The following is a 24,973-nucleotide window of genomic DNA, read 5'->3' as shown; positions in this document are numbered from 1 at the left end:
CTTTCAGGCATCCTATTGTGGCTCTGATGGCCTCAAGTGACTCCCAGCCGCCCCTTCTACAGTGAAGGCCAGGACCAGTGGGGCTGAGTGCTTAGGGCAGCCACTGTCAGGCCGTCCAGGAACAGGAGCGGCCTTCCCTCTCGGAGCGAGCCTCCGCTGGACCTGCTCTGCTGACTCAGGTGCAGCGGGCCGCCTCCTAGCCTCCTTCCCTCCTCACCTGACCTCACCTACAGATGGTGCGAGGAGGTGTCGAGAACCTGTTCGAGCCCATGCCCACCCTGGAGGAGCCTCCCTTGACCCTCCTTAGAATGTGATAGGGGTGAGGGGGTACTCTGCATTTCCTAAATTTAGACAAGGTAAGGAAGCTACCCACACTAGTCTCTGCTGTGACGGGTCGGTGTGGCCTCGGAGTGGACAAGCCCTGATGGCCAGGAGACGCCCAGCCCCACACACCTGTGTCTGCAGGGGCTCTTGGCCTCTGTGCAGTCAGGGGTATCCTGCAGGGGGTGATCTCTGCAGGGTGCCTCAGAAGGTGGGGGCAGCCACTCTCCCACAGGGGCTTCACCGTTATGGGGGATTTCCATGGAACACGTTAGATCAACTAGACCCAAAACCACAAACCGTATCTATGGACAGCCGTTTTTATGAAAATACCGGAATGAAGATAGTTGTAGCATTTATAATTTCAAAGAACAAAAGCAGCTCTCAGAGTTTCAGGCATATTTTTTCAGTGGGAAGAACGTGTACCTGCACGGGCATGTGTTCATGCACCCACGTGCACACGGGAGCAGGTGCATGCACCTGTTCTAGGCACATCATTCGCTTAGCAGCAGCCAGAGGCAGAGATTCTCAAGAGCAAAAAGCTCAAGCGTAGATCGAGTTGTCTGAATGGCAGTGTCCTCAGAACTCAGCAATTTGTAAGTCTGTCTCAGGGAGAGGAGAGGACGGTGCAGGGGGTGGGGCGGGGTCCTGCAGATCCCTGCGTTATCACCAAACCCTAAGCCACCCGGGCCAGGCCCTCGGCACGGAGACGGACGGCCCTGTGTCTGCCATGGGGAGCCCACCTCCCAGGGGCACTGGGGGGCAGACGACGACACAGGCCCCAGCAGGAGGCAGTGTCACTTGATCCTGGCTCCCATTCTCTTGGCCAGACAGGGCCCTGAGATGGGCTTGTGTGCTGGTGCTGGGGCCATGGGACTACTTGTGACCCACAGAGCCTCAGTGGACATGATGGACGCTGTCTCCCTGCAGATGTGCCCCCCTCTGGCTCCCCACGTCGCCCGTGGAAGCAGCTTGGGTATCTGAGTCACTGCTGGCCTCGCTGCGCTCTGACTCAGGGAAGATGACGTGGAGCTCTGAGATTCTAGTGTTCGGTAGGCTGGCGCGGCTCCCCGCTCCCCCCATCCTAATGCAGCTTGGGACCCCCTGGTCCCAGCGTGGCTCACCACACCCCTGCCATCCCAGTGCGGCTCGCCCCCCCCATCCCAGCACAGCTCGGCAGCCCCGTCCTAATTCAGCTTGCCACCCCCCACCCCCGACCCAGCGCGGCTTAGGCCCCCCCACCCCCGCCCTAACGCGGCTGGGCCCTCCCTCCCTGTCCCAGGGCAGCTCGGCCCCCTGTCCTAATGCAGCTCTCTTCTACGTAGGCCAGTCAGAGGAGGCCTCACTAAGGAGATGTCTGGGGACAGACTGGAAGGGGTGGGGAGCTCGTCACCCAGATGTTGGGGAAGAGTGTTCCAGAGGGAGGGCACAGCTGTGCAAAGGCCTTGTGCTCCAGGAACAGAGATAAGGTGGGTGAGGGAGGCAGGGGAGTGTAGGGGGAGCTGTAGAGGCTCCTGGCACCCTCGGGGGCCACAGACTGTGGTAAGGGCACTGGGGCTCTGGGCAGGGAGTGCGTGCCCTGGGCCATGCGCTCCATGAAGGTCTTGAGAAGAGGCTGGCTGGGAGCGAGGGTGGGGGTCCAGACGGAAGCGGCAGCCAGGTGGGCTCTTGGAATCTTCCAGGGGAGTGCTGACAGTGGGCCGGACACTGCGGTGCAGGGGTCAGTGGTGACTGCCTAGTCCATGAGCCAGATAAGCCTGGGGGTCCCGGGAGCGTTAGAGACCAGTGCTGCCAGCCGAGGAGCGTCAGCAACACGTCCCCCTGCTACCACGTGGCCGAGGGGAGACGCTCCGGGTCCTGAGCATGGGTCAGTCTCCTCCGGGCACCGGTCTTTACTGTCCCCCACCCCCAACAGCCTTCCTTAGATGGCCTGTCTGCAAAACGAGCCTCAGGGTAGAAGATTCAGGGAAGGGGGCACATGCGCATTCACACTTCTACATTCAAATACCACACGTACAATCAAGTGGGCAGACTACTGGAAGTGCGGGGGGTTTCATGTGGAGGCCAGGCTTCCGGGGAAAGTGTGTCCTGTGTGGAGACAGTGGGTGGCAGTGCCACCTACCGCTGGTCAGTGGCAGCCCTGCACATGGCCCCTGCCTCCTCCCTCATATGCTCCCCTGGGGCTACTTTTCTTGATGCCATTTGTCCCTCACAACAACCTAGAGGTCAGCTTTAGGGGCACCTGGGGCTGTGAGTCCTGCCAGAGGCCTGGTCCCAAACTCCGAGTCAGTTAGTGACGCTGTTTGTCCAACAGACTGTGGTGGGGCTGCCAAGTAGAGGCTTCCCCAGGCCTGAGCCCCACGCTGACCGCAGGGGTCCTGGGGCATCCCCTGCTCCAGAGCTACCCAGGAGCAGGTGTTGGCTGGAAATACATGAGCCCCAGTATACAAACAGGGTGGACCCCCAGGGCTGCCTGGGAACTGGGAAGCAGGTGCACGTGGGTCCCAAGCTACAAAGCACCACTCACAGGCAGGCAAATGCATGGAATAATACGTCTCCTGTTGTTTTGCTGCTTTAACACACCCACCAAATGCAGAATGAAAGCGGCCTCTATTCCCCTCGGGTGCCTGGGGATCAGCCTTTGTGTCCTGGTGGGGGTCAGGGCAGGGCCGGAGCAGGAGCTGTGGCCTTGTCTCTGTGGCCTCCGGGGCTCTGTCCTGGCCGGCACATGCTCACCTCTATGACTGGGGGGTCAAAAGTTCCTTTTCCATCTGTGGCTCTGACTCTAAGATTTATATTTGCCCCAACGACACGCTCAATATTGATTGCGTTGCTGGCCCAGGGATGAATAACAGGCTCAGGCAGCAATCAAACCATGATTAGCAATAAAGGAAAGTCAGCGTCCACGATTCTCAGGAGCAGGCTGCCCACTAGCCACTCTTGGAGGGCACTGATGACCATGCAGAGGGTCCGTGAACCAGGGGTCCATAGGAGCCACGGAGCATGTCCCCGGCCTTTGGTCATTACTGCCTTGAGATAGAACTTTGCATCAGTCATGACTGCTTCTTCTAGTTTGGTGGCTTCGTCTAGTAATCAGAACTGATCAAATATAAATATTTCTTGAAATAGTATCTCAACAAGATTTCCTCATGGAAGCGTCTTGGAAACGAACAAACAAAAATGACTTTTTAAACTTCTCACAGAACATATGTCTGTGGCAGAGAGTATTTTCCAGCCCATGCTCTGGAGGTCCTGGTAGGGTGTGCACAAGCCACACATGACACCGACAAGGCCAGGTCACAAGCGGGACATGTGCCTTAAACTGTGCGCCCAGGTCGGAGGAAGCTCATTAACCAGTAGGTTATAATGATAACCCACCTATGAAACTAATCACTACGTTTGCTGTGAAAATACCCTGTGGTGGTCCATGGCCACGTGATTATTGGTGATAAAAATTTAAGTAGGAGAAAAGTTCTTACAACGGGCTAAACGCAGCTGCATCCTTTGAGGGATGCACGCAGACTTCCCGCTGACGGTCACCGCGGGGGGACAGGGTGCCCTCCAGGTGGATGTAGGTCGGCTTGCTCGTGAGCCGTGGGTGGATTCTCTCATCTCCCCTGCTGACCTGGGAGGAAACCAAGGCCCATGAAGATGAACACATGGGCAAGAAATGGCACAGCTAAGAGGTGGTACAGTGGCATTACCTCTTACATAAAATGAGAAATTAAAAAAAAAAAAAAGGACGGGGTCTCATTTTCCATTTGGGCAGCTGGGAATTTCCAGGTTCAACATATTCACAACCGTCATTCAGTTGACCTGCATGGTCTTACTTGACTTGAGCTCGACTTCACGCTCTTTCTATTTTGTTCCCCTGTGTATTTTCTTATTGTGAGCTAACTCAAGCATTGTGAAACACACACCTGCACACACACGTATGTACTTAACATGTCGTACTCGTATAAACTGAAATGTTCCCAGGGTGACTACTTTCTTGCTGAACAGTATACATCGATAATTCTCCCTGCAGTGTTTGAGTGGTGAGGGATTCCCCCCATGGTTCTCCACAGGAGTCTGTCCCCACCTGCCGGGTGCACCACACTTAGCCATGCGTGTGTCACACACCGAGGTAGGGTGCATCTCACTTAGCCACGTGCACCTCACCTTGCCATGCACGAGCCATGCACAAATCGTGCACTGAGGCAGGGAGGCTATGTTCTCGCGACCCTGCAATCCTGCAGAGCTGTGCTGGAGCTCACCTGATGTGCAGGGCACTCATCTCTTCTGGTCTGACTCTGGAGATGTGGGTCCCGTCTGGAAGGAACCACACTATTCTGGAAAGAGCAGGGCTGCCCTCTTTGGAGGATTTTGCTCCTTTGTCACTACAATTTAGGGAGACCCAAGGCTTCCGCTCACCTCAACCACCTGGCCTGCCCTTGCGTTAGCTCCGTTGCCAGTGAACTCTGGAGGGAGGGCGTGGGGACGAATGAGCTGCCTTCCTTGCTGACTGCTTTTCAAATGATGAGGATCATGTATGACATGTGTGGGTGCATGGCTCAAAAAAAAGCTCGCTCACCGGCCTACCACAAAATAACCCGGTTCCCCAAAGCTCCGACGATATGTGGTTCCCTAGGCTACCGTGTTTTCTTCCTTTCTGGGTAACCAGGCAAACCGTCCTAAGCATAATCGCACACCGTCAGAAAAAACATTACACAAAGAGATTTGCGAGTGTGCTCTAACCAGTGATTTGCTTAGATTAAGGACAGTCCTTCCCTGGGATTTTCCCATGAAATGAAAAGGTAGGTCAAAGTCTCCCATGTGCTGCTGGGAAAGGACTGGCTCCAGCCCTCAGGGAGGAAGCTTGGCTGGGTTGGGCCGTGCACGCTGTCACTCGGGGCACCTCCCATAGTCTGTCCCCCACCACGCAGCCTTCCCGGCCCCTCCACTTCTGTCCCTAAGCCTGGACTCTGACCAGCTGAGGCACGACAGCTTTTCTCCTGACTTTCATGGAAACCTTGCAGACTCATACATGTCGGATGAAAGAGACAGGGCCATGCTTCTGACCCAAGGGCAGCGTGATTGCTAGGAGCTGGGAGACGGTCGCTACATGGGTGTTCAGAGAATTGCGAAAGCATGGTGTTTTTCATCACACTCGGGGAACTATTGTGTAGTCAGGAAAAGTGGGAGGCAGCTGCTGGCTCCATGTGGAGGGACATTTGTAGAACACTTCATAACTGAAAAGGAATGCTCAGATATATTTTCTGAGATTAGACTGTCAAGATCGACAGTCAAGATCCATGTAGCTGCTTCTCCCCTCATCACTCTGGGGTTTCTCTGGATTCCAAGAAGGAATTTTTTTTTTTAGCTAATTTTAAGTACTAAATTTAAATAGTTTCATTTAAGACATTGCATTTTCCACTTAACAATACAGTGTTGATAGAGTGCAATGTTTATTTCCTTTCCCTGTGCACATATTCTGTATTCAAGCATCAAGAATGCCCAGGATATTTACTGTAGCACTTGACTTTAAAACTGCTGTGGGATTTGCTACAAATTTGGGTCCTTCAAATGTTGTGTGGAACAACTAGACCTAATTAGTGTCAGGTTAGCTTAATCAACCTCTTTGATGGTAGGCCCAGAGGAGGCACCACCAGAGGGAGGAGCTCCACCACCAGGGGAGCCTCCAGGCATTCCTCCTGGCATGCCTCCTGCACCCTGGTACAGCTTGGTAAGGATGGGGTTGCAGACTTTCCCCTGCTCTTTCTGCTGATGCAGGACGGGGAGATGACCACAAGCTCAAAAAGCAGATGCCGGGCAGCTCAGCAGGGGCCTCTGGGTTTGTATTAGTCAGGCCTGCTGAGCACAGAACAGTGGGAGCCATGAGGCCCCCCCAGCCGGCCTCCCCATAGGTCGGATGCGGTCAGCTGGCACGGCTCCTCACACCCGCCCTCTGCTGTGACTCAGCCTGGGCTCAGTGTCTGTGGCACATGCTGTGAAGTGGATGACTAGGCGTTTCCTGACCCCGTGCGGGCTGCACGCAAGGGTGCACGTGAGCATCTCCATCACAGTAGACACAACAGGCAGAGTCTGCTTGTGCCCCCCATTTCTTTCCATTAGAAGAACATGAGAGACTCCTAACTCTGGGAAAAGAACTAGGGGTGGTGGAAGGGGAGGTGGGCGGGGGGTGGGAGTGACTGGGTGACAGGCACTGAGGTGGGCACTTGACAGGATGAGCACTGGGTGTTATTCTGTACGTTGACAAATTGAACACCAATAAAAAATAAATTTATATAAAAAAAAGAAGACAAAGCTAAGTTTGTGACATAACGGAAATGGGCACCTGCCCCCTGGTTTTCACCAACTACAGAAATCCATCTGCAAACTGAGTATCTATTTGCACTGAAGCTGCCTTTGAACAAGCTTCAGAGATCACATGGTGCTCATGCCGATTGAAGGAAACGCTCATGATACAAGACCCTTCTCCCATTGCACACATGTGCAGTGTGTACATGTTTGTCTGATGAGGAGAATGACGGGCATTGTTATGAACTATCCTGACAGCATTTCACCTGGGGAATCGTGAGATGATGATGTTTGCTACAAAAATAAGTAAGCTTAGCCAAAATCATTCTAGAAGGTACTCTTGTCATATGGAAAACCTGAAACTGGACATTTTTATTCTGTCGTTCTTTGATGTGTTTATGTACATCATCTGGATTATGGGAGTAGAAAGCCGTCTAGAGGAGCCTTTATTTTACAGGCTCACAGGTGGATTGATTCTTGAAATCGACACTCAGATGCTCCATTCGGACCAGCAGACTGCCTTCCGTCTGCATTTGGGAGGCCTGCGTGGATGCCTGGCCTCATGTGCTGCCCCTGGTCCCTCCAGCACCTCTGCCGCTGAGGAATGCCCCCCCCCCCCGCTATGGAAGGCAGTGACTATGCTCGGGCAGCCCACCCCCCCGCCCGATCCCAGCTCCCACAAGGACCAACATGCTGCAGTATGAGCAGGGCTGTGGATTCTTCTCGCGCTGACCCCACTGGTTTCCATTAAACCCACCTGGTTGTTTCCAGTCTCGGGGCCCTCGAGTTACATTTCAGGACAGTTTAAGATACTGAGACAGTGGGCAGTGGTACTTCTGGAATGACGGGTGTTTACCCAGGACAGAATCACAGAAACAGAAGGGATTTTTGGTCTGGGCAGGTGCCCCGCTGCCCCCCTGTTCCTGCCTCCTTGGGAATTCTCAGAGAAGAGAACAGAGTGAGGCACAGGGACCCGTCTGCATGGGGTCTAGCCTCGCTGTGTGGTCGTGGGCAAGTCACTGAGCATCGTAGTCACATGCGAAAGGTGATTTTTTTTTTAATGTTAAAGCCAAATGAAAACGCATTCGTTCATTCTCCCCAGTGGGCACAGAAACGACTCTGAACCGCGTACGTAAAAGCAATGACTGTCAGCAGGGCACCACAGAAAAGGAAACTTTTATAGAAAACAGTTATTTTCCAATACTCGCTGAGTCATTCTTTGTGGTTGAGCTATCTGCGCTTTGGGACAGCTTCACTTCCCTGTCAGTTATGTCGTAGGGGCACCGTTAGGTTTTCCAGCCATGAATGGCCACAGAGATAACTGGAGAAGTGTCGCACTGTAGGGACGCCTCTGGGGAGCGTCCAGCGACCGTGCAAGGCACGCGACAGCTCGGGACAGGCAGGCCCCACCGGGGAGAACCGCGAGCAGGAGGCCGACCAAGGACACCTACCCCACGTTTCTGCGGCGTCTGCGTTGTCGATGCTGGGAACAGACTGATAGACGAGTCGCGTAATTAAAAAATTACAACCTTCCCCACTGAGTGCAGCTGCACAGGGTTGTCGCCCGAAGCTACGCCCTCGCATTCCCCTGTCACGTACCGAACACCTCGTTGTCTTCCGAGGCCTCCCGGGCCAGCTGGTGGACGCCTCTCCGGTCGGGTCCTCCTGGGGGAGTCTCTCCACCCTGGAAACAAAACAAAACAGGGCCCTGTCGTGAGAGGCGGTGCTTCATCAGCAAGGTAGTCGCAGACACTGTGTGGTGCGTCTCAACTTTGCGACAGTCACATTCCCGTTCACCTCACAGGGGTAAGACCGTGTCTGGGCTCAGGGCGGTTTCTGCAGAGGAGTCTCAGTTCCGGCCTGTTTGCTCCGCCCGGGCCCACAAGCATCCTCTACTTCCAGGGGAGGCACCTGGGATAAAACGCCCCAGGTCGCACCCCGTGCCTGTCCCAGGAGCCCCCCCACCCCCCGCCTGTCCCAGGAGCCCCCCCACCCCCCGCCTGCCAGGCCCGTGGGCTGCAAGCCACGCGCAGGAGGAGCGGCACCGAGCCTGAGTCCAGGACCTCCCCGACTTCCCGCCCTGGCCCCCTGGGAGTGGGGCGCCCTGGGGGAGCAGGCGCTTTGGCCGACGCCAGGTGGCGCCCCCCGGCCCTCTGCTCTGTCCTGAGCCCCACCTGTGGCACTCAGCTGCCCGCCCCCCACCCATGGCACCAGGGTGCCCGTTCTCTTTAAGTTTAAAATTTGAAGGGCATAAAATATATATGGTTTAGTTTCTATTTGTTTAATCAACTGTGTTTCATTAGTGTGACGGGGAGTGTGGCTGCCAGAGGCCCTGCCCCAAGCACTGTGGGAAGGCCTGCCGTGCGCCCCGCATGCCCCACCGCCCCCACATCTCCCCACCTCCCACCACCCCAGCACCCCTCGCATCCCCCCACGACCCCGGCACCCCTGCCAAGCCCTGTACTCTGCTCTGTTTCTCACCTTTGTCCCTACAAGGAACCCTGGCGGTGGCTTCCCCGGGGCCCACAGCTCGCCCTGCGCCTCAGTTACCCCCACAAGCACCTCCGGGCTCCTGTGCAGGACCATTTGCTGGGTTTGCATTTTTCCAGGTTATAACCCGCACTGTGCAGGCTCTGGTTTGCTGCCTCGCGAGACACAGGCACAAGGGGACATTTCCAGGCGCTCCCCGCGGCCTCACTCTGGGCTCCACCGTTGCTCTGCATCACTCCCCCGCCCTAACCTCTCTCCTCGTTCCCTGAGGCTCTAGCTATGGCTGAGAAATACGTACTGTTCTCACTTTATACTCTTCTTCTGAAGGGGGGTGGACAGGCACAGTAAGCAACACTAAACCCCAGAGCCAGACGGCTTGGGAGTATGCTCTGGCTTGGCTTTTATTTATGAGCTGTGTGACCTTGGACAAGTCTGTGCTTTAGTTTCCTTCGCTATAAAAGAATGGAAATACTGGTATTGTGTGGCTGCATGTGCTGGCTGGAATGAGGGTTCATCAAGTCAGTATCTATAAGCGCTCTGAACCTGGGAGGCACACAGGCACTGAGTGTTAAAAAAATGGAAACTCTGGGGAAAATAAAGACGAAGATCCTCCCTCCTGCCGTGGCTCCTGCACCTACCGGCCTCCTCCCTAGCTCCGTCCCCATGCCTTGTCTTGGGGGCGTGTTTGCCAGGCCCAGCTTCCCTTGCTCTGGAGAGTGGGCGCACAGCCCCCAGGTCGGCAGCAGCCCTGCAGAAGCTTCCGGGGGCGCCCACCCACCCAGCCAGACATCCTGTCTCTGCACTTTCCCCTCCCCGCCGAGCCTCAGGGCTCCGAGCTAGGTTTGCCACTTGCAACAAAACCCATCTTGACTAATACGTGTTTTCCCGTGAGGAAGCCATAAATTACTATCACATCAACGGAAGGTCTGATTCAGAAGGACAGATTCCCAGGGAGGGACAGGTACAGGCAGGCAGCCGCAGGTGGGAGAGAAGGCGACGCCCAGGGGGAGGGGACCTCCTGGCCCTCGGGAGGCCAAGGCCAGTCCTGTGGATCACAGCGGGCCCTCTGTCCCCGCCCCTGTCCCCAGTGCCCTCCGGAAGCCGGAAGCCTCCACACCAAATGAGTGTGGGGTCTCTACTCCGCCCCGGGCAGGCGGGAGCAGGTGAACGCGGGAGATCCCAGGGGGGGCGGTTCCACCTCGCGAGCAGTTGAGAAACGTAGAGCCAAAGCAGCGAGACCGTGCTGTCCATCCTACGGACAACGCTGGGGAAGAAACTATTTCGTGTTGCTGGGAATCAGGAATCGGGGTCTCTGAGAACGGGAGCAACGCCACAGGCTTTGTGTGGGACCCAGAGTTACAGAAACCAAGCTGTCCCTGGGCCTGGACACCCCCCAACCTCCTGCCCTCAGGGTCCAGGCGGGTCAGAGTGTGCGGGAGGGAGGAGGTGGGAGGGAGGACCTCACCCTGCCGGGCCTTCGGCCACTTCCCTGCCTGGGTCCTCAGCTCCTCCTCCTCCTCCTCCCCAGGGAGGGCCTGAGCTCCTCCCCTCTGCATGCCAGGCAGCTCCCACTCCCCATGGGTGCACTCCTCTCCCCACCACACTGTAAAGTGCGAACAGATCCTTGCCCCATGACCCTCTCCGTCCACAGACCTCGCCCATGCCTGGCACCCCCACCAAGTGCTGGAGAGAAAGCTGCTCAGTTGTTATGTTTGCAACAGGTAACTTCTGCTCCAGTGGGAGGTGGTTTAGGATGGATTTTCCATATCTACCATTTTAATTCTAGATGGAATAAAGCTTGGCCCAGGAAGCCCTTCTGGATCCGCTGTGCCTCAGCCGGAGCCTTGTGTCATGTGTACTGGTTTCACATCTCTCTTTGAGGCTGACCTCAGTGTCCTGCTCTTCACTAAGTACAAAATAAGTATTACTGGAGAAGTACTGAAGTAAACATGACTTAGCTGCCATTTTATTCACCTCCACCCGACTAGTGAGCAAGGAGCACACGGGCTGTGCAGGATGGTGTGTGGAAAGTACCCAGCAGCCCGGGAAATCTACTGACTCATTTCTGTCCAAATGAAAAGATTCTTCTGAGACCTGATGCTGTTGCTTCTCCATGAATAGAAAACATATCCTCATGAATAACACATTTTCAATAAGCAAAATGTCCATAAGCAAAACAAACACAATCAAGATGATGTGTGTCAAACATAACGGAATTTTCAGGGTAAAGAAATAAAAGCTTCTTGTAGATGAAGATATGCAAAGAGGGTCAGTCCCCACGACCCAGGACCCAGAGTGTCACTGCCCCAACATGTCCTGATTCTCAAATCATGTCTGTGATTCCCAAGTGTCTAAAGGATTTCAGTGGATTATGGTTTCTTCACAATATTGGTACTGATTTTCACTTGCAGCAGCCTAAATATGTGAGAGGTGACCCATGTAAGAATCCACTGACTTTTTCATATTAATTCAGGGGAAAACACAAGACAAAACTCGCATAAATGTCGATTTAAAAATATTTCTAAATATAGATGAGATCTCTTATTCAACAACATCGAAACAATACTCATTATAAATCAAGCAACTTGCTGCATTCTTAGATCAAGTACTTAATCTCGTCACTCGACAGGCATCATTCCTGTGTGATTATAAAACCTCCTTTCGAGCCAACGGGCCTGTGCTCCCTGGGTGATGCCCCTGAGCAACACATCCATGCAAACGCCACCAGGTGTCTGGTCCCTCCCATCCTCATGCAGAAGTGCAGCAGGGCCTGTGCAACTCTATCCACCCTTTCTCCTCAGGGCCTTGGGTCTCTCGTCCACGCTGCTCTTGGGAGCAGCAGAGCAGATAGCACCTGATTCTCTTTTCTGGTTCTGGGCGACCACCATGAATTGGAAACCCAGGGATAGAACAGACTTTAGTGTTGGGAGGGTTTTTAAATTCTCTTTAAATAGCAGTATGGGAGTGCCTGGGTAGCTTGGTCGGCTGCTTTGACTCCCAACCTGGACCTGAAGCAGTGTCGGGGGGAGTGGAGTTAAACTGTCTGGCACTGTTCGTGGGGCACACAGTGTAATTAAGAAGGTCTGGGGAGTCCAGGGCCCCTGCCCAGGAGGCAGGAGGTCAGGGGACATGCCTTGGCATGGCTGTCGGGTCCACATGCCCATGCCCAGTCGGAGCCCTTCCTCGTAGCTGGATGGGCTTTGATCTTCACGCCCCAGGGGCTGGAGGGAGACCTACGGCCGCCAGCATAACCCCTGGCCACACCACACCAGGCCCTCGGCAGGTTTGCTTACTCCCCACTTCCTGAGTATTCCAGAAGTATCCAGCCAAAAGGCAGCAAGTCTGGAGAAGAGGCAAAGGTGGCAGCACGTGGCTGAGAGGCCAGCCCTGTGGCTCTCTAGTCATCATGACAGAGGGACAGATTCTTCTCTTTGCAAGGACAAGGACACAGAAAAGTCTGCCCCAGACAAGTGGTGGCATGGGGTCGGAGAATCCTGGCCGTCTTCTGGTTGTGGTGGGGAGACTCTGGCTTATTATAACTCTGAAAACTGCAAGTGTTGGGAGCCATCAATAAAAACAAAAAGCACAAACTGCTCTGAATTCCTGGGTATCACTTGAAATTCTTGCTGCTGTGGCTTTGAGATTCCCTGACAGTCTCGCATTGACAAGCTGAGAAAGAGCAATGTAGATCTTAAAACTGATGCAGGGGTGTGCTGGGGTGGTTTCTATCACTGGGCACCATCCATTCTTATAATACATGACAAATACTTAGCTCTGCAAGAAATGTTCTTTTAACTGAGCAACAAAAATGCTTGTAGAATAGAACAATGTTTTCAACTGGCTGAAGAACGTTATTTTTACACTTTGTTTTGTGTCTTAACCATAATGGTGTGAAGGCTCAAAGACAGGATTTGCTTTTCTTTTTGAACCACGTACATGGTCTTCTCCTTGACAGTGGCAGAAAGAAGATAAGTTCAGGAAAACACCTGTCGGGGTGTAGGGCAACTCCTGGGGACTCTCAGACGCATGGATCTCTTAGCAGGTATAGGAGGCAGACATGGGAGGGGAGACCCACCCAGAGGGGTTGGCAGGGGAGCATTGGATGCTCCCCACTCTGAGAAGGTGGGGCTTCTGGCCAGGAGGGGCTCTGGTAGCAAATGCCCAGGTCTCAGGATATGGAAGGGATATTCTTCCCCACATCCTGGGAGGCAATCCTGTCCCTCCTCTGACTGAAGCCCTATTGTGTGGCCCCTTCTCTCTCCCAGTGGAGAAAACTCTCTGGGGTCTCCAGCTCTGCATTGCATCCCCCCCTCCATGCCCTGTCCGCACTCAGCTATGTAGAGTCCTCTGAGCACATTCCAGATGATCTGACCAGTTCTCACTCAAGTAGGTGTGCCATGGGACCAGCCACCACCCACTGCTCTGGTCCAGGGAAATTGTAGGTTTCCTATGCTAACCCAGCTGGGCCACCTCTGCAGCCAGATGAGCCTGCTCTGGGGATGCCGGTGGTTCTGATCTTCTCTTGCCACCACACTATTCCCTCTGTTGTTGGCGGTAGTCCCAGGCACAGGCAATGTCCTTCTCCAATCCTATTTCTGCCATCTGGCACCGGCTCATTTGCTGATCCTGACCTATGTCCTCTGACCCCCACGGCTGAGGTAGAGGAGAATAGCCACTCAGTGTGGGAGGGTCAGCTCTGCGAGGTTTCCTGGGCATCTATTACCTTGGGGCTAGGATAAGGGGAACCCATATAAATCCTCCGTGTAGACCGATTTACAAATGCTACCTTTACGTGTACGTATTTGACATGTTTTTGCTTATTTAGATACTAAAAGACACAAATTTAGCACCCAGTTTCACATCATACAATCAACTGTCTGCATACTTATCATGTTATCTGAGACACGGAATCTTTGCTATTTTGTTTTTAAACAAAATATATTTATTTCAGGGGCCTCTGGCCTCTGGTCAGGTGACCTTTCCAGTGTCCCACCTTGATGCTTTGGCTGAGAGTAGAGGAAACTCCATACGTCCTCAAGCCCCTCAAATCCCACAGTCAGCCACCAACTTTACTCCCTGTTCGGAGTTAAACTGTGCCCCTTAGAAAGATACGTCCACACTCTGGCCCTTGGTATCTGGGAATGTTGACTCTGTTTAGAATCAGGTTACTGCAGTTGTGATTCATTATGATGAGGTCATCCTGCACTGGGTGGGTCCCTAACCCAGTGATAAGTGTCTTCATAAGAGAAAATTTTGACACGCAGAATACAGAGGCACAGGGAGAGGGCCATGTGCCAACAGAGGGATGTGACCCCAACCAAGGAAAGCCAAGGACCATGGGAAACCACCAGATTCTAGGACAGAGGCCTGGAACACAGTCTCCCTTGGAGGATCCAGCCCTGCCGACACCTGTGTTCTGGACTTGCAGTATTCAGGAGTGTGAAAGAATAAATTCTTGGGGTTTTTAGCACCAGTTTGTGGAACTTCACTGCAGAAGCCACAGGAAATGAACACACACCCCTCCATATATAGTACAAACAGCTCTGGATGTTGACTTGAATGGTGAAAAAGAGAAAGACAAGAAAATGCATTTTTGGTAGTAAGGAATTCCCAGTCCTCTAACCTAATACAAACCAGGAATCATTCTCATTTTTTTTTCTGTGAATAAAACACACACACACACACACACACACACACACAAAACACCTCATCTGGCCTTGACTTCTAAACTTTAAGCAGCAAAGTGATCCCTAGGGGTCAGTGAGGGTTCTGTACTAGGCTCCGCGTGAGGAAAGAGGGACCTGGGAATTCATAGGGTTCATCTTCTCCAACCACCCAGAAAGTATGAATCAGGGCTGCACCCATCAGCACTGCTCCAAGTGGAGCAGGAAAGGACGAAATTGAGTAAAACCTACCAAAGCCATTTACTAACCAAAATGCTGGTGAAAGGCATTTGGGTTTCAGTTTTTTAGGTGCTGGTCTGCTCAGCTGATGGTGACTTAGTATTCTTCTTATCCAGTAACCTCCTGGTGACATAACCCACCATTTGAGTGTATCACGGTCACTGTAAAAGATTTTCTTAGGTTATAGCTATGTATACGTACACAAAATTGTAAGTACAAATATGCTTTTAGTCAGCCTCAAAATTTAGAAAGACAGATGGTCTGGAGGTGACAATTTTAGAAGGAATGGCTCAGAGGACAAGTTTCTAATCATTGTACTAATTTCTGAAAAAAATGATTTAAAAAGTCTATGGGAGGGGAAAATCCTGTAGCCACATTTTTAAAAAGTCATAAAATTTACAAAGGTCTGATTCAAACTAAAAAATACATAACAGGACAGGAAATATGTTGGAACTTTTTTAAAGTGACATTTAAAACTGGAAGACCATTTTAAACTGTGAGACTTTGAGGAAAGGCCTATCATAGGCTGCTTAAAAAAGGAAAAAAAAAGAAGAACTGATTTTGAGAAGTTTGCAGTACCTTAAAAAAAAAAACTGTAAAACTTGAGTTGGGAACCATGGGCTTAGACTCAGGGAGTATTATCTGGTTTGAGTTCCCTGATTACATTCCTAACCACTCACTGGTTCCCACTCAATGTGCTGGGGGTGTAGCAAGATGGAGAGCTGCCTGGAGGAGTTCACAGTGTTAAACAAAGTGGACACTTCAGAAACAATATCAGAAAACCATCAAGCCAACCGACATCAGACCAGTGTTCAGTCAAATAAAGTGTGGGGTCCGTAAGCTCAGTCCCACCACAGTGTGTAGGTAGCGTAGGAAACACATCACATCTACCTTTTCTGAGATCCCTAGAAGAAAAGTCACAGTGATTCACTGTAAACTATTTACAATGCTTATGATCTTCTTCAAGATAAGTGTATATGATGGGTTCATCAAATAGAAGGTTTGGCCTTATCTACTTTTCTGAAGAGGACTGACACCAGGCTGGTGTTGACAAGCAGAAGAATCTGAGATCTTACCTCCACAGGCTAACAAGCTGGCCTGCCAGCACCATGGATGCTGACAGGAGACAGGAGACTCCTGGGTCAGAGATGGTGGTTGGCGTAGAGCTCACAGCAGTCCCTGCCTCTCATTGTCTGGATATGAAGTTCCTACAGGTCCCAGAAGCTATGGAAGCCAAGCCTCAGCTCTTATAGGTCAATGGGATCGGGCCCAGAGGGTCATCAGCGCATGTGTGGTTGTGCTACAGGGGAGGGACCTTGGTTTAAGGGAACCTGTGTCCTTTATAAGAGAACATACACCTGCCACCTGCCTGCTCCAGAAGGAGACACGATCTCCATCTGCTCGGGCTGCTCATTATGCAGACACTCTGGAACAGGTCACCCAAGGCTCTGCTTGCTGGATGTTAGAAACACAAGAGAGTCCTGGGGCCTCCTCCTGAACGCAGGTCATACACCAGCGCTAGAAACTGACCTGTGGAACTCTTCTCTAGCTACGTGATGGTGCACACCCTCTTGGCATCGACCCGTTCACGGTTCAACCCAAATTGACATGTTTTATTCTCAAGTTAAAAGTTCACCAGGGCTGAGGGTGCCCAAATGGCGCAGGTCATGATCCTGGGGTCTTGGGATCGAGTCGCCACCTTGGGCTACCTGCTCAGCGCACAATTTACTTTTGTCTCTCACAAATAAGTAAATAAAATCTCTAAAAAAAAAAATCACCAGGACAGCTGTTCTCAGATGCTTTGGAAGGCAACAAAGCAAGTCAGGAGGACTTCAGAGACAACTCAAACAGCCTATTTCCTGACTGAGGTCACTGGAGCCAGAAGCTCCGATGCCCAGTGCTCACTGACCATGTCCTTAGGTTGGAGCCCAGATAGAAGGCTAGAGACAGATGTGCAGGAAGGGGGGCTCTGCTCTGGACACCAGGGCATAGGGGAGGTGTCAGGGGCAGCTGAGCATTCCTGGCGGGTAGGTTAGGGCTCGGGTCCATGTGCTAGAATGCAGCCCCCTCAGCCGACAACCTCCATCAGCCCAGACAGCCTCCCTGGGGCTGGGATGGCTCTGTCACCCAGAACACCCAAGTCTGTGCCCCCTGATGTGGGGAAGTCAGTAGCCCCTCTACTCCCCACCCTGCCTGGGACTTCCTGGGACCTTCCCAGGACTCGCCTGGCTCAGCGGCTTCCCAGAAAAGTGATTCTGGGAGCCGAGAAAGGCGCTGGCCCCATGGAGCGAGCCTGCTGGAGCTGGAGGAGCTGTGAGGAGACTGTCACGGAGCAGTGGCCCACATCTCTCCCCATGTGCGCCTCTGCCAAGGACGCCCGTGCTGCCCGGCTCCAGGCTGCAGAGTTGGCAGAAGGATGTAGCACGGCTCCCACGCGCTCAGTGTAGGGGAGAAGGATGTATGGACAGAAGTCCCAGGGCCTGGGATGTGCCGGTGAGGAGAGCACATCGCAGACAGCAGTCATCCCTGCCCCTGCCCCTGCCTCACAGGGGCTTGTGCTGCTGCAGTGGCAGGTGGTGGAGTCTCCAGGGAAGGGAGGGCTACTGGGACATGGCGTGGGGTGGGGGACACAGCCCAGGGGAGACATGGCCCAGGGGGAATGGCCCGGGGGGGGACAGGGCCTAGGGGGGACATGATCCAGGGGGGACACAGCAGGGGGGGCATGGCCTGGGGGGGACACGGAGTGGGGGGACATGGCCCGGGCAGGCGCGGGGCAGTGTGACGATTCCCCATCCTTGGCTCCGTGCACAAGTGCTCGGAATGCGGAGACCAGGCTGTGGGTGATTCGACTCTTGGCTCGGGGGGTGGGGGGGGAGGGGGGACACAGCATGAATGTGCGGAGAACCGTGGACTCGCTCTAAGGGAAACTCGCTCCCTCACTCTCTTCTATTTTCTTTAAGAGGCAAAACGTTTTTTGGACACTCAGAGTCAATCCAGGCGCCATGTGGGCTGGCTATGTACACGTTCAGTTCCTACAGCCCAGCCTTTCAACCACACCTCAAAGATGCATCTGCCACTGACACAGGGGAAGCACCTGAAGAGGTCCCACCCGCCAGCTCAACCCAGGTGAATCTCTCTTCACCAACTAGCTCACACAGCGTGAAGACCAGATGGCAGCTGCGTCATGTGCGTGCAAACATCCTCCTGTACGTTCTTGTTACTCAGACGTGAGAATAAACTTTGTTTGAAATCATAAAAGTACTGAGGTATCAGTGTAGGAAAAATTTCTATGAGAGTGTGTGTGTGTGTGAGTGTATGTGTGTGTGTGTTCCTGTGTGTATCTGTGTGTGGGGGGTAATATAAATAGTTCTTATAACCTTGCACTAATGACTCAGCATTTTTAGCTCTTTCTTAAAAATAAGAGGATCATTCTTACTCTTGCTCCGGGCTGGGTTTGGATAAGTAACTAGCAAAACATTACAAGCGTTTAGAATCAAAGCAAAGAATATGAAGAAAAATGAAATCCAGAATCATGGCTCATCTTAAAGCCATGTCCTCTCTTACGCAGAATCAGAACAGAATGTGGAGGCAAAGGGCAGGCCCCTGGGACAGTGCAGACAAGGAGTCCTCGATGTGGCATTACCGACATCATGGGCTAAGGCTTTCCTGTGCACCGGACTATGTTTTGCAGCATCTTTGGCCTCTACCCACCAGATGCTCATGGTACCCTGTGCCTGTAACAACAAGAAATGTCCCCAGGCATTGACAAATGTCCGTGATGATGGGAGACAGGAGTCACTCCTAGTTGAGAGACATTGGTCTAGACAAAGTAAAGTATTAGAGAGGGAGAGAGAACTACAAATCCATCCACAAGTGGACTTGCTGGCAGTAAATTCTTTATAAAAATACTTTGTAAGTCATCAAAACTCTTTTAATTTGGGTTTAATTCAAGAGGAGGGACAGCATGATCAGACTGGAGACCAAAGGTGAGAAACTGATTTAATTTAGAATAAGCATCCCTGTGGCAACGGCTCTTAGATAGGACACCAGAGAACAGCCAACAAAAGATAAACTAGACTTCATCAAAATTTAAAACTGTGCTGCAGTTGATACCATCAAGAAAGGAAAACAACCTAGAGAAGAAGAGAAAATACCTTTGAATCATCTATCTGATGAGGAACTAGTATCCAGAATATGTAAAGAGCTCTTATACTTCAATAACAAAAGACAAAACACCCAAGTTCTTTTTTTTTTAAATGGGCAAAGAATCTGAATAATTTCTCTGAGGAAGACATACAAATTGCCAGCAAACACATGAAAAGATGCTCAACATTATTCTGCATTAAGAAAATGCAAATCAAAAGAACAATGTGAGATACCACCTGACATCCATGAGGATGGATACAGCCAAAATGCTGATCATAGCAGTAGTTGATCAGGGTATGGAGAAGCTGAAACTCCCAGACATTGCTCACAAAATGGTGCAGCCACTGTGCAAAAATGGTTTGATGGGTCCTCAAAAAGTTAATCATGTGTCAGCATAGGACTCATGGAATCCACTCCTGGGTATATGCCCACGAGACACGAAAATGTATGTCCACACAAGAACTTGTGTGAGAGTGATCATGGCAGCATATTCATAACAACACACAGTGGAAGCAACCCAAAGGTCCACCAGTGAATGAACAGATAAAGACATTGCAGTATATCCCTGCTGTGGAATAGCATCTGTTAATAACGGACACCTGCCACGTGGATGAACCTTGAGAACGCTGTCCTGCATGAGGGAAGGTGGCCGCCAAACGCTGTGGTACATGATTACACCAGGAGGCGTTCAGAGTGGTCAGCAGTCACTACCACTTTAGTGGTGGGGGCTGGGGGAGGTGGGTGGGGGGTCGGGCAGGACTGCTGGTGGCAGCCAGTCGCTTTTCGAGGTGACAAGTAGGTTACACAATCAGACACTGGTGGTGGCAGCTGTACAATCCTGTGAATATACTAAAAAGTACTGAATTGTATACTTTAGATGAGCACATTTTATGGTATGCAAATTTATCTCAATAAACATGTACCCAATAGCCAGGACCCGAAGTCTCGGCTGAGGACTGCATAGGATTCAGTATCAAGATTCCAGATTGGTTTCTGAAATGTGGGGAATTAAAATTTTGGGAGACTTTATCCTCTCTAATTCCGAGGCTGGTTAACTCTCCACCTGGTGGTGGCAATTAACCTGAAAGGATTTATGGATTAAGGCACGGAAAATGCTCCCTGTTCAGTCCTGCAGACCCCAGAAAGAAGGAACAATGATGTTATACATCTCCGGGAGGTGAGATGTCAAAGCCGGGGCTCCTTTTCTAGACCTGTTTGGATGGCATCAAAGAAAACACAGCAAGCATTTCTGAAAACGAGAGTACATGAAAATCCAGGTTTTGCTTTTCCATTGAGAAACCATACTAAGAGAAATGAAAACCTATGTCCACACAAACACTTGCACATGGGCTTTTGTTCATAGCAGTGGTATTTTTAAGTGCCAGCAGGTGGAAGCAGCCCCAATGCGTATCAGTGGATAAATGGGTGCACGGAAGGAAGGTGGTCCGTGCGCTGAGAGACATCATTCAGCCAGGAGACAGGATGAAGCAGTGGCCTGTGCTGCAGGGATGGATGCGGACACAATCTGCTCATGAGAGAAGTCCCAGAGGAAAGACCACACAGCGTATGATTCCATTCACTTGAAATGTCCAGACCTGGGAAACCCAGAGACAGGAAAAATTCACAGTGGCTGAGGGCTGGAGGTGGAGGCTGAGAGTGGCAACAGCACTGTGTCTTTCTGCAGTGAGGTCAATATTTTAATTGTTGGACTGTCCTGCATACCTGTGCAGATACTAAAAACAAACAAAACAAAAACAAACACAACACTGAACCATATGCTTTAAATGGGTGAACTGTATGCACGTGAATTACATTTCAATAAAGGAGCTTCTAAGAAGCATTAGGAGCTCCGCGTGCAGGCAGTTCCCAAGGAAAGGTCCCACCGGAGTCCCTGCGAGAGAGTCTGGAACTCCAAATCTGAGGTCGTTATGAGCTATTATCTGATCTGAGGAAGTGGCTATTGCAACGACTCAATGTCAACACCACCGTCTCCGTCGAGATCATTTTGCAGCGCAGTTAGGATCGCAGAGTTCTTCAAATAATGAAGGCAAAGGAATGAGCTCAAGGTTTTATTTAAACATTGACTTTTAGGAGTCACAGCAAAACAAGTATTAACTAGCATCATGGTAAAAGTGTTTATCGAGGCCTGTTGCGTAACCGGATATACTAACATCTATTTTAGGGACACAAATATCTTGCCATTTATTCCTGGAAGCTACTGCTCTATCAGCTGGTCCCGTCCTAAATAAGAAGGATGGTCACAAACAGAAGGGTGTGGGGGGAGGGACAGGCAGAGAGAGGGAGAGATGGGCCGTGCAGGGTGGCTCCCAGAGTTTGGCGGGGAATTGCAAGTTCAATTAAAATGCCCTCACGGTAATTTGGGTGAGGACATTCCTTCAGTTCAAAGGGAAAATCTATGTTACTGAAAAGAGAATAAGGTGATGGAAAACTCACATCTTCTTAAATTGAAGCTGAATACACTTCCTTTAGTTTCAGGTCATAAAAACCCAAGGGTCCTATTTAATTTCTGTAAACATATGACCCTGTGCTGGCAGGCGGTTCTCTAACTGCCAGTTATCCTGCAGATGCAGCCCAAAGGCAAGGAGGTCTGACGCTTCTGTGTTTTTCTGACTGGACCCCTCAGCCCCGCCAGCCTCGCAGCCCCCTTGCTCACAAGGTCATAACGGTCGACCTCAAAGGGCCCCGCCCCGGGGAAGCCTGCCCTGGGGTCTGGCCCTCCGAGGGCACAGTCCATGTCATCTTCCATCCTCACTTATTTTACAAATCCTTATTGATTTTCCATATGGGAGACAAGGTGAAATCGCTCCAAGTAAAAGGTAGGTTTTAACGAGCACGTTAATGTAGTAGATTAAAAAGAAAGCGAGAGAAATCTCCCCCAGAACTGGGTTTGTACCTGGCATTTTGGCGCCCATGCTCTAAGGGAACAGACTCGTGCTGCAAATGGAATGATCACTTGTCTCTGCAGCCGCTCTTCCTCAGAGCTGGATTGTGCTCTGCCTGTGATCAGTGGGGAGGGCCGCCAAGGCAGCAAACCTGCCCCAACGCGCTCTCAGAGCTGGAGAACAAATCAAGATGCCTTCAGCTTGTCCCCATTCAGCACCAGGATGAGTCACCTGGACTCCATTATGAGATTAGATACGTTCAGAGACTTTCACGCATCCACGTGGTGACAGGTCTGATCACCAGGAGCACGAAGCCCCATTCCTCATTTCATCAGGCGTTTGAACAGTCCTGCCCTCTGCAAAGGTGCATTTAGGAGAAATTTTGTTTTTCAGGCCACAGACCTTCTCTTGTTTCATAACTGAAGGTAAAATCAAGTCAGAGTATAGTTAGGTGATGACACGAGTCATAAAACTATTTAGAAACACCTCTTTAAGGGGCGTGTAACTCATCCCTACAGGTCAGGTGGTGGCTGAGTGACCCAGCACGCAGATCAGATGCGTTTCTCTGTGTCGTGCACGAAGCTCATACTTTTGTTCTGAGCACGGCGGGAACTGTGACTTAAAAAAAAAACACACTCTGTCTCCTTGTCTTTAGAGCTCTGTTACATGATCAGGAACAAAAATGTAAAATCAAAGATGGGTTTTCTTCTAAACCCCGAAGAGTTGACAAGAAAGGCATGAAATATAATGTTCCCTAAATGGAGTAACTAACTAGTCTGTGTTCCAACAATGAAATGAGAAAAGTCTGGGTATTAAAAATGGCTCATCAAAGGAAAGTGTCATAAGCTCTTAGAATATCGTACAAATATCTCGTCATATTTCATGTTGCGATGCACTGCAGTACACCACTTTTTAAAAAAACTCAAATTGTCACAAAGTAGAAGAGAAGGGCAAAAACAAAAAAGGCTTTGCATTCAATTTATTTTATTTGATGTATGAGTGGTAGTCACTATAGCCCTTTTATTAATTTAGTACCAAAAAAACCCCCACCTAGGACCCATGATTCTGGATGCAAGGCACACCCAGAACCACTGCCATTGCAAATGAAAACCAGGAATGCCTCCTACTCGATCTGGAAGACTTAAGTCCCAGCCCAACCATGGCCCTCTTGGTGTCTTGAGCACAGTGACCAGGATAGCACACGGGATGGACCGAATTCACCGGGGGCACTTCAAATGCGCATTCATGACAGCCTTTCCATGTGCATTTGCTCCTGCATTTCCTCCCATTTCCTCCTTCCCGGAGATGAGCCTGGGCCAGGGCCTCTGCACCCCCAAGGCCCAGGGCTCCCAGGACCTGGTGGCTCTGAGGCTGCCCGTGGCTGGGGTTACCCCAGCCTCTCTGAGAAGGCCCTGAGCAGGGCCCCCCGCGCCCCTGCTTCACTGTGTTGGGCTCAAGGCTGGCCTCTTTCCATGCTCCTCAAGCACCCAGACAGGGAGGCCTGGGACAGGCTGCAGAGCCAGCTGGCGCCCCTCATGAGAAAGGAACGGGGGCGCAGGGCGAGGGCAGAGGAGGGGACCCTCCAACCCTGGCCCCAGGTCCCTCCTGCTAGCAGCACTGGGCCCCCCAGAGGGGCTGCTCAGAAAGTCCCAGCAAAGCCACTCCTGCGGCCGCAGGGACTCTGAGCCCTCACCTGGGACCACTTGCATGCGGGGCTCAGGAATTCTGAAGTGCCTTCCTTAAATCCCACTTTCTGCATGCAAATGGCATCCCTAAATCCTAGCACGGAGCCGGGGAGACAGCGGAACCCGACAAGTGAGAAGCCCAAATCCGCAGTGGCTTGGAGCTCAGGGCCAGCTGCACACCCACAGCACCCCTCATGGGGCAGGAAACCGGCTCAGGGCAGACACTGGAACCTCGGGCATAACCCAACCTTGGGGGTGGGTTGGGGTGCTGCACAGGGACTGAAGACTGAGTCGCTGCCCACGGGGGTCCGCGGGGAGGCCAGGGCCAGGGAGGGCAGAGGAAGGGAAGGAGCTGCCTGCAGGTGCAGGGTGGCCTGTGCGGGTCGGGGGCAGGAGAGGACAGCCAGCTCGAGGGCGAGAGCGCACAAGCTGTGCTCCAGGGCCTCTGCTCAAACACATGCAAGAACAACATCAGAGCTCGCCGTTCCTTCTGTTCTTGAGGACGTTGGTATTTTCTTAAGCATCTTAATGCAGTTATGGGCCAGCACACATGGCCCATGGCTCTGTGAATCACCCGTGTGGCCATAACCCTCCACCGCCATGTGTAATTAATGTTACCAGCGCGCCTTACTCACTTGCGACTTGGGCTTGGTTCCATACGCCTTGTGCTAAAGTGTAATTAAGGATGCCTTAAGTAAGACTCTGTTTTGCAAGCACCAAAAGCCGCAGAAACATAAAAATGAATTTTATCTAGGCTTCTGTTTAACTACAGGATAATTAAATTAACGCAGACACCAAGTCCCAATTAGGAGGGTGACATGTCAGAATCACTTAGGTGCAGACTGAGCAGGAGAGGTGAGCATGCAGCTGCTGATTTGCATTTTATAGGGTTTGGGGCTAGCAGGCTTGAAACACCACACACACACACACACACACACACACACGTGTGCACGTGCACACACACTCGGAAAGATAATTTTTCACAGACATTCCAGCATATAACATCTCTTGCTTCCAAATTTAAACTTTGAAAACCACAGTGCCAAACATAATAAGTGAGAAAAGATAGGAAATGACTTTTGAAAATTAGGATTTTTAGGTTTTGCGTCCCTAAAAATATTTAAGAGGGTTGTATCACATATATAAAGAAATTCTTCATTAATAACAAACAGGTGCAGGGTTTTCATATGAAGGGACATGCTTTTCACTGCCAGCATCTAAAGTA

The 24,973-nt window shown here is 51.6% G+C and overlaps 1 protein-coding gene across 5 annotated transcripts in view; it reads right to left on the bottom strand.

Annotated features, from left to right (window-relative positions):
• The window catches only part of LOC129514547 (myelin basic protein), a 116,717-nt gene that overhangs the window by 61,559 nt on the left and 30,185 nt on the right, over positions 1-24,973 (bottom strand). For all 5 annotated transcript variants that reach the window (XM_055333212.1, XM_055333209.1, XM_055333214.1 and 2 more), the window contains exon 3: positions 8,221-8,305. In XM_055333212.1, coding sequence (XP_055189187.1) covers positions 8,221-8,305 — 85 coding nt within the window. The remainder of the gene's footprint in view (positions 1-8,220; positions 8,306-24,973) is intronic.

The sequence above is a fragment of the Nyctereutes procyonoides genome, unplaced genomic scaffold, assembly GCF_905146905.1.
Source record: "Nyctereutes procyonoides isolate TBG_1078 unplaced genomic scaffold, NYPRO_anot_genome, whole genome shotgun sequence".
Lineage (NCBI taxonomy): Eukaryota > Metazoa > Chordata > Mammalia > Carnivora > Canidae > Nyctereutes > Nyctereutes procyonoides.
Note: the sequence above shows the minus strand (reverse complement) of the source record. Positions and strands in the feature narration are given on the sequence as shown.